Genomic DNA, 13,128 nt, shown 5'->3' with positions numbered 1-13,128 from the left:
CCCCCCCCCCCAACCCCGTGTCTGTTCTAGCTGGTATGGGACCCACAGTGCATAGCAGCAATCCCAGAGTGCCCAGAACAGGCTCCGCATAGGAAACAGTCCAGCTGGGCACATACAATGCAGATCCTAGACTGGCTGACATAGGTGTCATGCTACATGTAGTGCCTGCCCTGGCTGTAGGTACACCACATGTGGCACCTGCTCCAGGTACCATGCCACACACGACACCTACTCCAACCAGTTCAGAACCATGTTTGACACCCCTGATTTAGGACATAACGGATGATTTTCTAAATTCAGAAGTGCTGAATTTCTGAAGCAAAGACTTACCTTTCATAAGATTTAACTGCTTGTTCCAGCTTCTCTTTATAAGCATCAAGATTCACTGCTTGAGGATTAATTAATGTGATTTGTTTCTTGTCACTGCTAATGTGGGCAAGGGGTAACACCTACAAAACAATAAAGAGCAAAGATTTCACTGAATATATGACTATTTATACAACCAAGTAAAGTCTCAAAGAACTTCAATAAGAAAAAACAAAGCACTTCATGTAAGTGATCATACAGGTACAAGGTCCCATGAGAGAGATCAAACCTAATGGGGTTTCAGTGTTAGGATACAATTGTCTTGCAGTGTATTTCCAGAAATCCTATAAATAAATATGATCCCTAAAATAAGCATTGGAACCCTGCAAATGAAGCATGGGAAGGCACGACAAATTAATCTTGCTATTTTACAATTTATTTCTAACCAAAATAAACAATATCTCTCAATATTACTCTACTAATGAAAGCTAAGGCAGAAAGTATGCAGGCAGATACAATACAGATTGTATTGTTTTAATAAATCACTGTGTTAGTCTTCTGTATACAGCACCAGCTTATTCCAGAGATGCATATCATATACAAATAAGAAATGTATTTATTTATATGCATGAAATGCTGTAACTTCTATTGCAAGAGCCAGATTTTCAAAAGTACTTAGGTGCCTACAAGTGCAGACAGATATTTTTACAACCATATTGCGATCAACCATCCTTGATTAAGTGCCTTTGAAAATTTCAGAAGCACCTACTTCCTTCTTTAGAAATCAAAATGTCTTTCAAAATCTTCATTACAACATCTAAGTAATGCACACTACATTATGAAACAGAAAGCTCAGGCACCCAAATAATTTATCTTTAAAAGAGAAGTAGGAAAAGAGAGACCATCCTTCACTTAAAAATCCATATACAATATCACCCAATATAAATTCCTATGGACCTTCAATCAACAAGCCAACGCAAGATTATGCTGGAAAAAATATTTCTTTCTTCTAGAGCACGGTAACAAGAAAGAAATATGAAATGGGAGAAGGGTACCACTGTATTAAGAACATATCAAAGCATATTCTGCACAATTCTACTTCTCTCTTCAAAATTCTAGTGCAGTAAATGCCTTTCCCACTCCCAATCCAGATAAAATTGAAATTGATATTGGTGCTATAGAAAAAGTGTTTTCAATTCCACACCAAACAGTTGAGATCTGCTGTGACACTCAAGCTTGAGCACCTTCAGCCCAAAGGTATAAGGAGTTTTTCTGCAGAAGTCATCTTCTACCACTATCTTCACTCCAACTATACAGCTTATAAATATTCAATAATCTTTCTGAATGACTATAATAGTCCAAGTGCAATGTTAAGAATTGGCAAAAATATGTTTACTATTATGGCATTAAACTCTAGAGACTACGACTAGGGAATTCTTTCATGGAAGAGGAAATTAACCAAAAATTCATTTTCAGGGAGGAAATTGTTTGCAAAATCTGGTCAGATTTGGTGAGTAGTTTAAAGTAGTAAACGAAAAAATTAGAAGGTTAAATGTTTTATCTCAATATTTTAAAAAAAATAAAACATTTCAATATTTTGTTTCAAAATGGTGATTTCATTTCATAATTGACCTAAATTTTAAACAGAAAGAGGTAAATAACATGGAAACAAAAAGAAAAATCATTTCATATTAGATGAAAATTGGGGGGGAGGGGCCAACCTGAAACCAGTGTTTTTCTGGGTGGTTTTTTGGTTCAGTTACAAATGTATAAATTCTGTTTTTCATAAAGCTCTATCAAAGACCGTGCAATTTCTGGAGCAGATGCACAGAAGTACCAGTAGAGAAGCACTGCTCTGGAAATATGGTACAGAGAATTAATATTAGCTGAACACCCAAAAATTTTATTCTACATATGAAATTGATGGTTAGTGTAATAATTAACCTCTTTGCAATGGCTCAGGTGAAACTGTCAGGTCACACAAAAATTAAAAGAGCAGGTCAGCAACTTGTTAATGAAGAGTTGTCATGGTAACCTTTTTACTTGCTTCTTTATTTCCAAGGTGAGAGAACTGTTGTTAGTGCATCAATGTTAGCAAAGGGCAAAAATCCAAAATAATGCCTTCCTCCAAGTAAACAAAGGAACATATCTATTCTGCACAACAAAACCCTTCAAAATATCTTAGAAGAATTGATTCCAAAAATCTTGTAAATACTTATTCTGAAAGGGGGCTTTCAAAGTATAGGGGCAGCCAAGATTTTAATGCAATCTGTTAATCACTCTTGATCAAGATTTATAATTAAAGCCACATCCTATTCTCAGCTTTTCCCTGAAATACCAGCATAAAGCCAAAAGGAGAATGGGTTCCACACATAATAGAGATAATTCTGTTAGTTCCACTTGTCTGCAGTCCAGATTGTTGTCTTTCCTTTTCATACCACATGTGCCAGAGCTTGACAAACACATGCTCCAACTTAGGGTCATAACTTGCCATCAGTTATAGGCATGAAATGCTGTAATACTTTTAAACTGGAAATTTCTGCATGAAAATTAGACATTAAGATATGAGTATTCAATTGTAATTGCTGGTATTACTGTTGAAACGCTGTTCAAAACAAGCACCTTATGAAAGCAAACAGCCTTTTAAAGTAAGCTGTGTACCGGGGTTCATTTCTATCAGCCCTGCCAGTGCCCCTCACTCCCAATCCACAGCCCCCTGCTCCCAACAGCCCCGGCAGAGGGGGCTGCCAGCTACCTTTCTCCCAACTGGGTTGGGACACGGCAGCTCTGATTCATGGGGCTGACTCCTGGGGCTGCCCAGCCATGGAGTTGCCTGCTGCCCTCAAAGGGCCCCCCGGCCCCTTCCCCCACTAGAGGGGCAGGTGCCTCCCCTGCCCTGCTGCAGCCCACTTCCCCTAGCACTGCCCCTGCCCCTAATCACCCTCCCTTCACTGCCACCAGTGGAGCAGAGCACCAAACATTAATTCGTATTTCAAAAAACTGCCTAGACAGATTGGAGGACTCAAAAAGAGAACATGTCCAAGAAAACCCAGATGTATGGTAACCTAAGCTAGAAAAAGCCTCTGCACGCCTGCTCCCAGCCCCTCCAGCTCCCTCTTGCCACTCACCTGAGTGAGGGGGGTGGCTATCTAATAGCTGGGAGTTGGGCATGCAGAGGCTTTCCCCAGCCTGACTCCCAGCTCCTGGCTACATTCCTCCTTGCTGTCCTGCTGCCCAGATGAGTGGTGGCATGGCAATTTAAAAGCTGGTGGCTGGGAACTGGGCTTGGGGAAAGCCCCCAAAACTGACTCCCCCTTGCTGCTGTGCCACTCAGCTGACCAGCAATTTAAAAGCTGGCAGTGGGGTTCCCAAGCCCCATTCCCAACCACTGGCTTTTAAATTGCCACCCTGCTGCTCATCTGGGCAGTAGGGAAGACAAGGGGAGGCCAACAGGAGCCAACAAACCCCCTTTTCTCTTCACAACACCACGTAATGCCTCATTTAGGGAAGAGGCAAGGAAAAGTGGTTGCCGCTTCCCTCACCTTCTAGTCACACCAGCATAGGCTTTTTTAGTGACACTAAATGCGCAGTAGGCTAATTCTACTGCACATTAGTGCAACAGTATGGCTATGCTAACGCGCAGTAGAATTAGTCTACTGTGCATTTAGCGTCTTGTGTAGACATGCCCACAGGCGGCACTGAGCACCTGTCAAGCCTGGACCCTAGATTATGTTATTCTGTTCCTTTTTAAACACACTCTAGTGAACATGTGTAAACCCTGAGAACTCAGTGATATAAGAAAGCATGACCAATTTTCCAATTAGTTTATGAAACCCAAAATTCAGATCTCCAGTGATTTATCATATATCATTAGTGGCTACCAGCCAGAAAAAAATCTGAACACCTAGTGGCTGCATGCTGCCACCCACTGGTAAAAAGGCAAGAAATGCAAACAGCATTAAGCTCCACAATTCCTTCCCTCTTCAAGAAACATAATTAATGAACAGTTTTATTCTCTTAATGATTGTTGAAAATAAACACTATCAAATCTCTATGCTGAGCATCACTTGCATTTTATCACAATCAAAATAACTGTTTGATATTTATATGAGTGAACAATAAAATTACTTTCAAAAACAATAATACATTTTAGATCTGTCCCAAAATAACACAAAAGCTTTACCTCATCAAAGACTTTAGAAACAACATGTTTGTCCAGAACTGGGATGTATTTAGTACTGTGAGGAACAGCTGTGGGGGCTAAGGCATCCATTATGGTGAGTCGCCTAGCAACCAAACCATGAGTCTTTAGCCAACGAGATGAAGAGATATCTAGAGAACTGAAAATAAGAATCCTCAAGATATAGCATGAGATAGAAAAGGTTTTGTTACTTTAGGAATTATTGAAAACAAATTATAAACACTTATCTTTTTGTGATATTATGTACATACTCTTTAGCTGTTCTTTTTGTCACCTTTTGGGTATTCATTTCTGTGGGAAAACATTTACAAAACAACACATAATGATTCTGCATGCACACAAGATATACAACTATAGCAATTAGTCTCAACAATTTGTCTTAACCTATTAGAAACACCATGAGGGTTGTACAATAATGCTTGTTCCAGCTGCTAAGCTTCTTTGTGAACATTAATCTCTTTTGTGTTTCAGTCTTGGTGTTTGATCAATAATAACAACATTCCCACCCACACTCTCCCAAGATCTAATTAACAGTGAAGTCTTAAAAAGTAGATAGGGACTAATTTAAAATCTTTTCAAAATTATTTTAAACTTCATTTTGATTTATAGCTTATAACTCAGGAAGAAAGATTCACCAGTTTGTTCCCTAACTCAGACCATAACAACATAATATACTGCCCCTGGCTGGCTGGCCAGCTGTGTTTCATTTAAAGTTAACTTGTATAAAGAGCTCATTAATCAAAAGTAATAGCTAGAGAACTAAAAACAAGAAACTGTGAGATGTATAAATGTCAAACACATTTTCAAATATCATGTATAGGGTTTTAAAACAAATGACAGCACCTTTAGCATTAAGCTCAGAGCTATAATAGTCATTGGAAAAAAGGAATATCTGCTGGATATCATATCCAAGTTTCTAACAAAATAGTTTCATTTCACTGACCACTTATCCCCACGTGCTGAGTGCAGCTTTTATGAAGATCCTTGGCATATTACAGCACAGAAGCCACAAAAGACACTCTGTTTTGAAACATCTTCATCTGACCCCTCATACAATGAGGGTTCAGATTTTCGCCCAATTGGCCATTTTTTAAGCTGTCTGCAGCCATGCACTTGTGTTTGGTCACAGCTATAGATCGCTTCCTGTGGCCAGATCAGCCAAAAACTGTCACTTCTGTCTGCACCCATATAGTGAAGCTGGGCTTCTTTCCAAAACAGCACATCAGGATTTAAGCTAGAGCTGTCAATTTTAACCTTGACCTTTAATACAACCAACAATATATGAGTTTTCCTTTTTTCTTTTACTGCAATGAGCATCTCTTAGATAGTCACCCTAGACCAAAAAAAAACTGTGATTCAACTCTTCCTTCAGCAGTTTCACGGCATGTCTACCCCTGCACTTCAGTTAGATATATTCAAAATAACTTTAAACTAGATATTTTGGGTACCACCAGCAGACTAGTGATAGAAACATGGAACCCAGCGCAGGCTGCAAACACCCCCAGCAAGCACACCTAATGGATCCAGACCATGCTGGGACAAGAAATGTAAAATCTGCCAACACATCTCCACTACTTCCACAATAACTCCACTTCTTCCACAATATTCTCCACTTCTTTTGTAGGAAATGATCTTGCCAGAGGTACAGTATACAGAGAGCATGCAAGAAGATTAAGTTCCTTCCAAGATGACTAAGACCACGACCATTTTCCTTGCAAGAGGAAAAATAATAAATGGAGTATTATTTATAAATCTGTGAATTTTATTTAATCTTTCCATTTGTATTCATTCTAATTTAGTATCTCAAATTTTAGCATTACCATCCCACTGGACTTCCTTCCTTGTCCATGTCAGTTAAACACAGCCCTGGCTCCTCTTGACAGCAGTTTAGAAGTTTATTTGCTCATTCACCCTGACCTCAAACATGGCACCACCAGATTCAAACAAATCAAAAGAAAAATTGTTCACCTCACACAGTTGTGCTACTTGCCTTTAAAACTGGCTGCAGGGTTCAGTGCGTTTTTGAGGTGAAAATCCTCTCTTTCAGGAGATATCTTCTCATCTGGACTTCCTTTACAAGACTTTATTCCATGACCTCGAGTTCTGAGCAGACTAGTCTTTGTTTGCTCTGCAAGTGTTCAGAAGAAGGCAAAGGAACAATTCATCTACAGATCAATGGATGCTCGCAGTTCTTGAACACAGAACTCTTCTCAAGTATCAACCGTCTATTCTACTGTTCTAGTGTATTACTGCAGATCAAGTCTTTCATGTAAAAATACTTCAACTAATACTCATTTATTCGCTGTATTTTCCAAGGTTAAGATGCTGAAGTATTTTTTTTCCAGATGAGCCAAGTAAATTGTTTTTCAAATGATCTCACATGTTGCTTCAAAGAATAATTTAGTTGATAATAAATCAAACAGTGAGATTTTTAAATGAACGCTATACATAATAAAACACACATGTTGGCTCTTCACTGTTATCATGATTTGTTTACATTAATAAAAAGAGAGGGGGTATTAAGCCCCCTACTATTAATAGCTTTTTTTTTTCTTTTTCTTTTCTTAAATCAATCAAGATAATTAAAATTTATCATTCCACTGCAGGAAGTGCTACACAAACACCACAACAGATTGTAAAAATAACTACTATAAGTATCCAAGAGGAAAGAAATGCAAAAAAGTAGTGAAAAGTAAATCAGAGATTTAAGATTACTTCCATGCAAAACATCAAACTTTAATTATGACCAAAATAAAGATTTATCATTTTATTTTTGGCAAGATCACTTCAAAGCTGATGAACAAATTCTAATATCTACCTTTCAGTTTAGATAGTTACCTGCATACAGTGCCTTTTTCTTTATGGCTGGACTGTCATAACAAGTTTGCCATGTATTTAGTATATGGTGGTGTGCAGTCAGTGTTGGCTCTTCTAATGTACAGTCTGGTCTACTGGTGGCAGAAGCATTCAGCTCCTGGATGTGCGTGGTTATAGATGAAGTAGTAAAAGTCTGCTTGTGAGGACTGGTACTGACAGATGAAGGAAAAAATGAAGTGAATACCTTCAAGAGTACAAATACTTTTATAAGAAATCACTTTTCCAGTGTTATAAAGCTTAAATTGAACACTGATTTCAAGTATTAGACAATGATTAATATTGTTTTACTAGTGTCTAAGTGTCCAGGGTGGCTTAAAAGTTGTTAGTTTTGCTCTAAAATGTTGTTATAAACATCTGGATGTAAATATGTAAACAGTTTATTCTTTACTGGAGCCAGAATGTTCTAACTCTAGCTGGTCTGAATTCTGGGGGAAAGGGTAAGCCATCATATCAATAAGCAGTAAATGATATGCCTGCACAAGTGCTAATAAAAATTAAAACCTGCTTTGAATTGGGGATGGTCCTGCTTTGGGCAGGGGGTTGGACTAATTGACCTCCTTAAGTCTCTTTCAAGTTTAATTTTCTATGATTCTATAAAATAAATCACTTTGCCTTTTTATATGGAGCTGCTGATCTTTTTTTACCACACTTCAAACCACTCCACAAGATATAAATCTTCTCATCTCTAACCATGAACTTTGGCCTTTATTCAGGTTGTTTTGAAAGTGGGAGTCATTTTTATAAAGTGGTTTCTCTTATTTGGAATTATTGTATAAAAGTGCACCAAGTATAGTAACTTATTCTTTTTGCTTCATACTTTGCTTCTGTAAGGCATCAGATACACCTAACGATCCAGGGTTTGGCCACAGGAACTCCAGCAGCAGCAGCAAAGCAAACTTTCCTGCAGTAGCCCAGAAATTAGCCTCCATCAGGACTTGGAAGATCTAGTTATAGCCTTGGAAGAGACACTCATTCTTTGTTGTATTATACTTCCAATTACCCTTTTTTGTGAAGAAATCATTTGGTCACCAGTTTCTTGGAATGTCACAGAAATCACAGGGATAAACAGCATGAGTGTATGGATATGTTTTCAAAGGATCACCACTTGAAAGGTATGTCCAGCCCCTAAGGTAAGTACCATTATGCTAAGGGTTGAGAAACACATGGTTGTAGGTGCTGTGCATTATATTCTGGCTAAATGAGTTAACACTTACATTCCCCTCTGTTTATTAGCAGATAAAATAACGAACAACTACTGCCCAAGAACTAGACCTGAAGCAAACGTGAGCAGTGGCTGGGTTAGGCAGTTCATGTGATATCCTGGAGGTCTGAAAACCCACACGTGGGTCAAAGATTGATTTTGTGCTGTATATAGGGGAGAAGAACACCAAAAACACCATGGAAGCAGGCAGAGATGAGAGCAGAAAAGCTAACATGTAGCCAGAGACACACTTCTAGTGTAGCCCTAAGGGCAAAGCTGAGAGAAACAGTCTGAGGAAAGTGCTGATCTGAGTGAGTCTTCAGACTCTCTGCTGAGCAAAGGAACTCACCCCTGTTTGTTTCTTACTTTGTTCAGGAAAGTAAGACTTAATGTACTTTCCTTGAAAATAAACTATACTGCATCAGAGAAACAGCTCCCTCTAATGGGAACAATCTGTAGGTAAAATTATATGGGGGGGAAAAAATCTACATATCCCATGAAAAATTCCACAATTTCAAAAAAACTTCTTTTCTAAATCAAACCAAAGAACTTTCAAAGATCTCTCTCTAACACACACACACACACACACACACACACACACACACACACACACACACGCGCGCGCGCGCGCGCGCGACTGGACTTGAATTTCAGCCTTCTATGCCCCAGCACTGAAACATATGAAATAAATGGCTCATGTTTTCTCTGGCCCAATGAATGTATAATTACAGCTCCACAGAAAAGACCATTTTAGTTACAAAAATTCCCAGCCAGCTCCATCCAGATGCTACAAATTTTAGCTAACCAGTCAGGGCAAAGAGAGCAAGAGTATTTGCTGCCTCCAGCAGATGGGATTCCTGGTCTGGGACAGACACTGCATAAACTGGTTTGCCCCAAATCAGTTAAGTCTGATACTACATTCAGCCAGGTTTATCTCAAACTGGTTTCAGTCATTTTCAGACTCGTTTATGTGTACTGAATGTCTGTTCTGTTACAGGTTTAAATCAATTTCTCATCACTTAAACCAGTTTATGTGTAATGTCTGTCCCTAGCCACAACGTGCACCTGGAATCAGCAACCTACAGCACTCAGGCCAGATGAGGTCTGATCCAGCATGGGGGATTGGTGTCATAGAGCCATGCAACACAGCCCCTTAGTTCCATGAAGTTTCCCTCTATTATACAGAGCCTGCTGCTCTGCTGCATATGAGCCTACACTTGCTGCAGAGAGGCTGGAAATCTGGCAGCCAGCTACTTGGAGCAGGCAGGGGAAGAGACTCCTGGGAGAGAGCCCAGGTGGCAAAAAGCTCCTACTCCTGGCCTACACTGATTCCTGTTATTGGTCCTGATTGCATTCCATTTTATTCCAGTTCACTGCATTACATTTTTAAAAATGTATTTTCCCAGACACCTCTTTTCCTACTATAAAATAGTTTGATTCTTTTGAAAATGCCAATTAAAGTTTTTTCAATTTCTCCTTGCAAATGGAAACTGTATCAGGGATGTCATCAGCTGGAAAATGTGGAACAAGACAAAAAATGCAACAGATAGCCAGAGTCACCCACAGAGCACCCTGAGGGATAGAGACAGTTGAGGACATACTTGTTTTCAGGCTCTTTTTCTCCATTACACCAATCTATCATCAAACATTCAGCATGGAAAGCCTTCACTTTCTCTAGATCTTTCTCCCCCTGTTCAATTTCTCTTTTTAAAAGGTATATATCTTCACTCTGCCAAAATACAAAGCAAATGCATTATTGCAATTACATTTAACACATGCTTCGTTTCTTAACTGAAACAATCCAAATTTTGAAAGTAAGTTTGGGTATTTATTCAACTAGAAAGATGGGATTAAGTTTTGAATGTGCTGAATTATTTTCTTTACAGACTCCCTCACTGCTCACATTCTCAGTATAATAAGCAAACTGATGGCAAAAACAGGACAAATACAACACATGCAATTTAATTAGATTTAATTAGAAGAACAACACTGGAATTTCCTAGCAAACTGCTTGCCCCCTTGAAACACTCTTATATGTTCCAAAGAAATTTGTATAGCCATATTATAAACAGTAGAATATCTGACTTAGTTATATACACTTTGCTTTATCTGTTGTTAGTTTTGACATGGGCCTGGGTGTCATCCTTTACCTAAAAAAAGTGAGTGTGGACGGGGTGCAAAACACTGCCAGATCAGAATGATAGAATTTTAAACCAACTCTGCACAGACACAAAGTAGAAGGCAGTGGAGAATCTTCCATAAATAATTTCTGATGTAAACTACTGCCACATTCATTTACTCATTCTTCATTGTTAATTTCCTACATTTCCATTATGAACATATGTATAATATTCTCATACCATCCCATTTCTGTCCCTTAGATATTCTTTAGTATTGCCCATTTATATTAGGGATAATATAAAAAGGCAGGTGGAAAGGGGGCTAAAACCATCCTAGACCTTATTACTTCTAATTTAAATAAAAGCCCAAGGAAACAGAAGATCAGTAGAGTCCCTAAACCTTAACACAATAAATAAATAACCTGTATGAGATGAATACCAAACTGTTCCATGAGACAAATCCCACCTTTATTACATACCCACACTGCCCCAGGGGCAACCCAGCCCATTCCCAGGCAGCCCCAGGCATCCTGCCGAGCACCGGCACCTACTGAAGGCAGAAGCAGTGAGGGGCCTGATCCTTTTTTTTCCTCCTTCAGCAGAGCCTGCCCACCTCTCCCGCAGCTGGAAGGTGAGCTGCCTGCGGGCCAAGCAGCCCCTGAGCTGCAGGGGCCCTGGTCCCTCCCTCTGCAGTGGCACTAGTCCCTGGGGCTGCCCAGCCAGGCTCCTAGTGGGCCAGGTGCTGCCCCAGCTTGGGGTCAGGGGAAAAGTTGGATTGGGCCAGGTGCTGCCTCCAAGCTGGGGCAGCACCTCGCCTGCTAGCAGCCTGCCTGGGTAGCATCACGGGGTGCCACCACCACAGAGAGAAGGATTGTGGGGCCCCACAGCTCAAGGGCATTCTCCAGCTCCAAAAATAAAAAAAAAAAAAGAGGATCGGGCCCCTCACCATAACATGATGAAAAAATTGAAATGGTTTAGTCCTCAAGGTTTTATTCTATGCCCCGTCATTTCAATTCAGGGGGCATAGAATAAAACCCTGAGGACTAAACCTCCATCACGTATATAAGTGCCCACCTTGACAACCATAAATAAACACCCTATTCAAAAGGGAGTGTTGTGATATATGAAAAATAGGAAACATTTACATTTATACAACAATCTGTGGAAAACAAGGGACTATCCAACCTTACTTATCTATTAACTCTGTTAACATTAGAGAAAAGGATCAAATGTATTGAATGTTATCATCTTGTTAACAGTAGATGCTTAGATATAAGAACGCAAATCATGCCTAATCATAAACTGAAGTGAAGAAGTAACAGACCAGTATAAAAAAGGAATGGAAGAAGATAAGAAATTTGTTTCCCTTCACTCTTTTTGCATTTGCAGGATATGTATCCCAACTGTGACATCTTCCAGGTTTGTAAAAAATCTAGTTTAATCCAGTTCCGAAAGTTCCAGTGAAACAAAGAACTTTGAAATAAAGCCAATCAGAGATGATTCCTTAGAATACTGAGACTATGATTACCATCCATCTATAAATACTGGACACAGGCTGGAGGGCATTTGGGGGAACTTCTATGGTTGGATAAGCTCTGACTGGATACCCACCAGACTGTGTGTGTCTGTTGGACTGCTGAAGAAACCCCCTGCTGTAGAAGCAGAAGCCTGGCCAGCCTTGCTTTGCAGCAGTCAAGACTCACCTCATAAGATTATGATTTTCCTCAGCTATTAATCTGGTTTTGTCAATTAAACAAAAAACTCTTTGCATCGGTTGAAATGACCCAAGAGTCTGTTTGAATGTTTTAACCCTCACCGCCCCACTTAAAGCTTGTTTTACACAGCTTTAAGTGTCAAACAAAAGGCCTAAGGAACTGTGTCATCCAGCATACAGGCCTTCTCATGGCTTCTCATGGGATGGACCACCCACCTCCATAAACCAGATTCTACCCACAGGGCTCATCATCACAGCTACCATAAAAGCATTTATTTCCACTGTTTCGGCTCAGCTCTGGAGTCCAAGGAGTTAATTTCCCTCTCACTCACCATCAAAATTTGGAGTCTGAATCATTCCTGATAACTAAGATTGGTGGCAGAGGAAAAAGGGAGGGAAATGGCAGTGCTGTTAACTTACTGAGTTTCAGAGCTGTGTCGAAACAATGCTCTGACAGCTGTGGGGATTAATGCTGCCACTATCACTTGTAGTCTAGATCTGGCCCCTGAGAAGCTCCACAGTCCATATTCAATGTCTTAGAGCATCTAGTACCTCCTATAGAATATTTTAAATTGTGTTAGTTCTAATCTAGCTTCTCTGACTTACTATCTGTGAAATTCAAAAATTCCTACTACTGTCTTGTTCCTAATTGTAGTCTTGGGTTGGCTTACCCTTCTCCGTGAGTTTGGAGAATTAATTAACTGAGAGC

At 39.6% G+C, this 13,128-nt stretch overlaps 1 protein-coding gene across 2 annotated transcripts in view; it reads right to left on the bottom strand.

The window, feature by feature from the left end:
* The window catches only part of VWA3B (von Willebrand factor A domain containing 3B), a 160,489-nt gene that overhangs the window by 70,404 nt on the left and 76,957 nt on the right, over positions 1–13,128 (bottom strand). The window contains exons 16-21 of one of the 2 annotated variants that reach the window (XM_019525170.1): positions 10,187–10,314; positions 7,346–7,536; positions 6,498–6,635; positions 4,759–4,798; positions 4,490–4,646; positions 331–449 (exon numbers count right to left, since the gene is read on the bottom strand). In XM_019525170.1, the coding sequence (XP_019380715.1) occupies positions 331–449; positions 4,490–4,646; positions 4,759–4,798; positions 6,498–6,635; positions 7,346–7,536; positions 10,187–10,314 (773 nt within the window). The remainder of the gene's footprint in view (positions 1–330; positions 450–4,489; positions 4,647–4,758; positions 4,799–6,497; positions 6,636–7,345; positions 7,537–10,186; positions 10,315–13,128) is intronic. The other variant, XM_019525169.1, reaches the window with a different exon arrangement.

This window comes from Gavialis gangeticus, unplaced genomic scaffold, assembly GCF_001723915.1.
Source record: "Gavialis gangeticus isolate Ggan-Ray unplaced genomic scaffold, GavGan_comp1, whole genome shotgun sequence".
Lineage (NCBI taxonomy): Eukaryota > Metazoa > Chordata > Crocodylia > Gavialidae > Gavialis > Gavialis gangeticus.
Note: the sequence above shows the minus strand (reverse complement) of the source record. Positions and strands in the feature narration are given on the sequence as shown.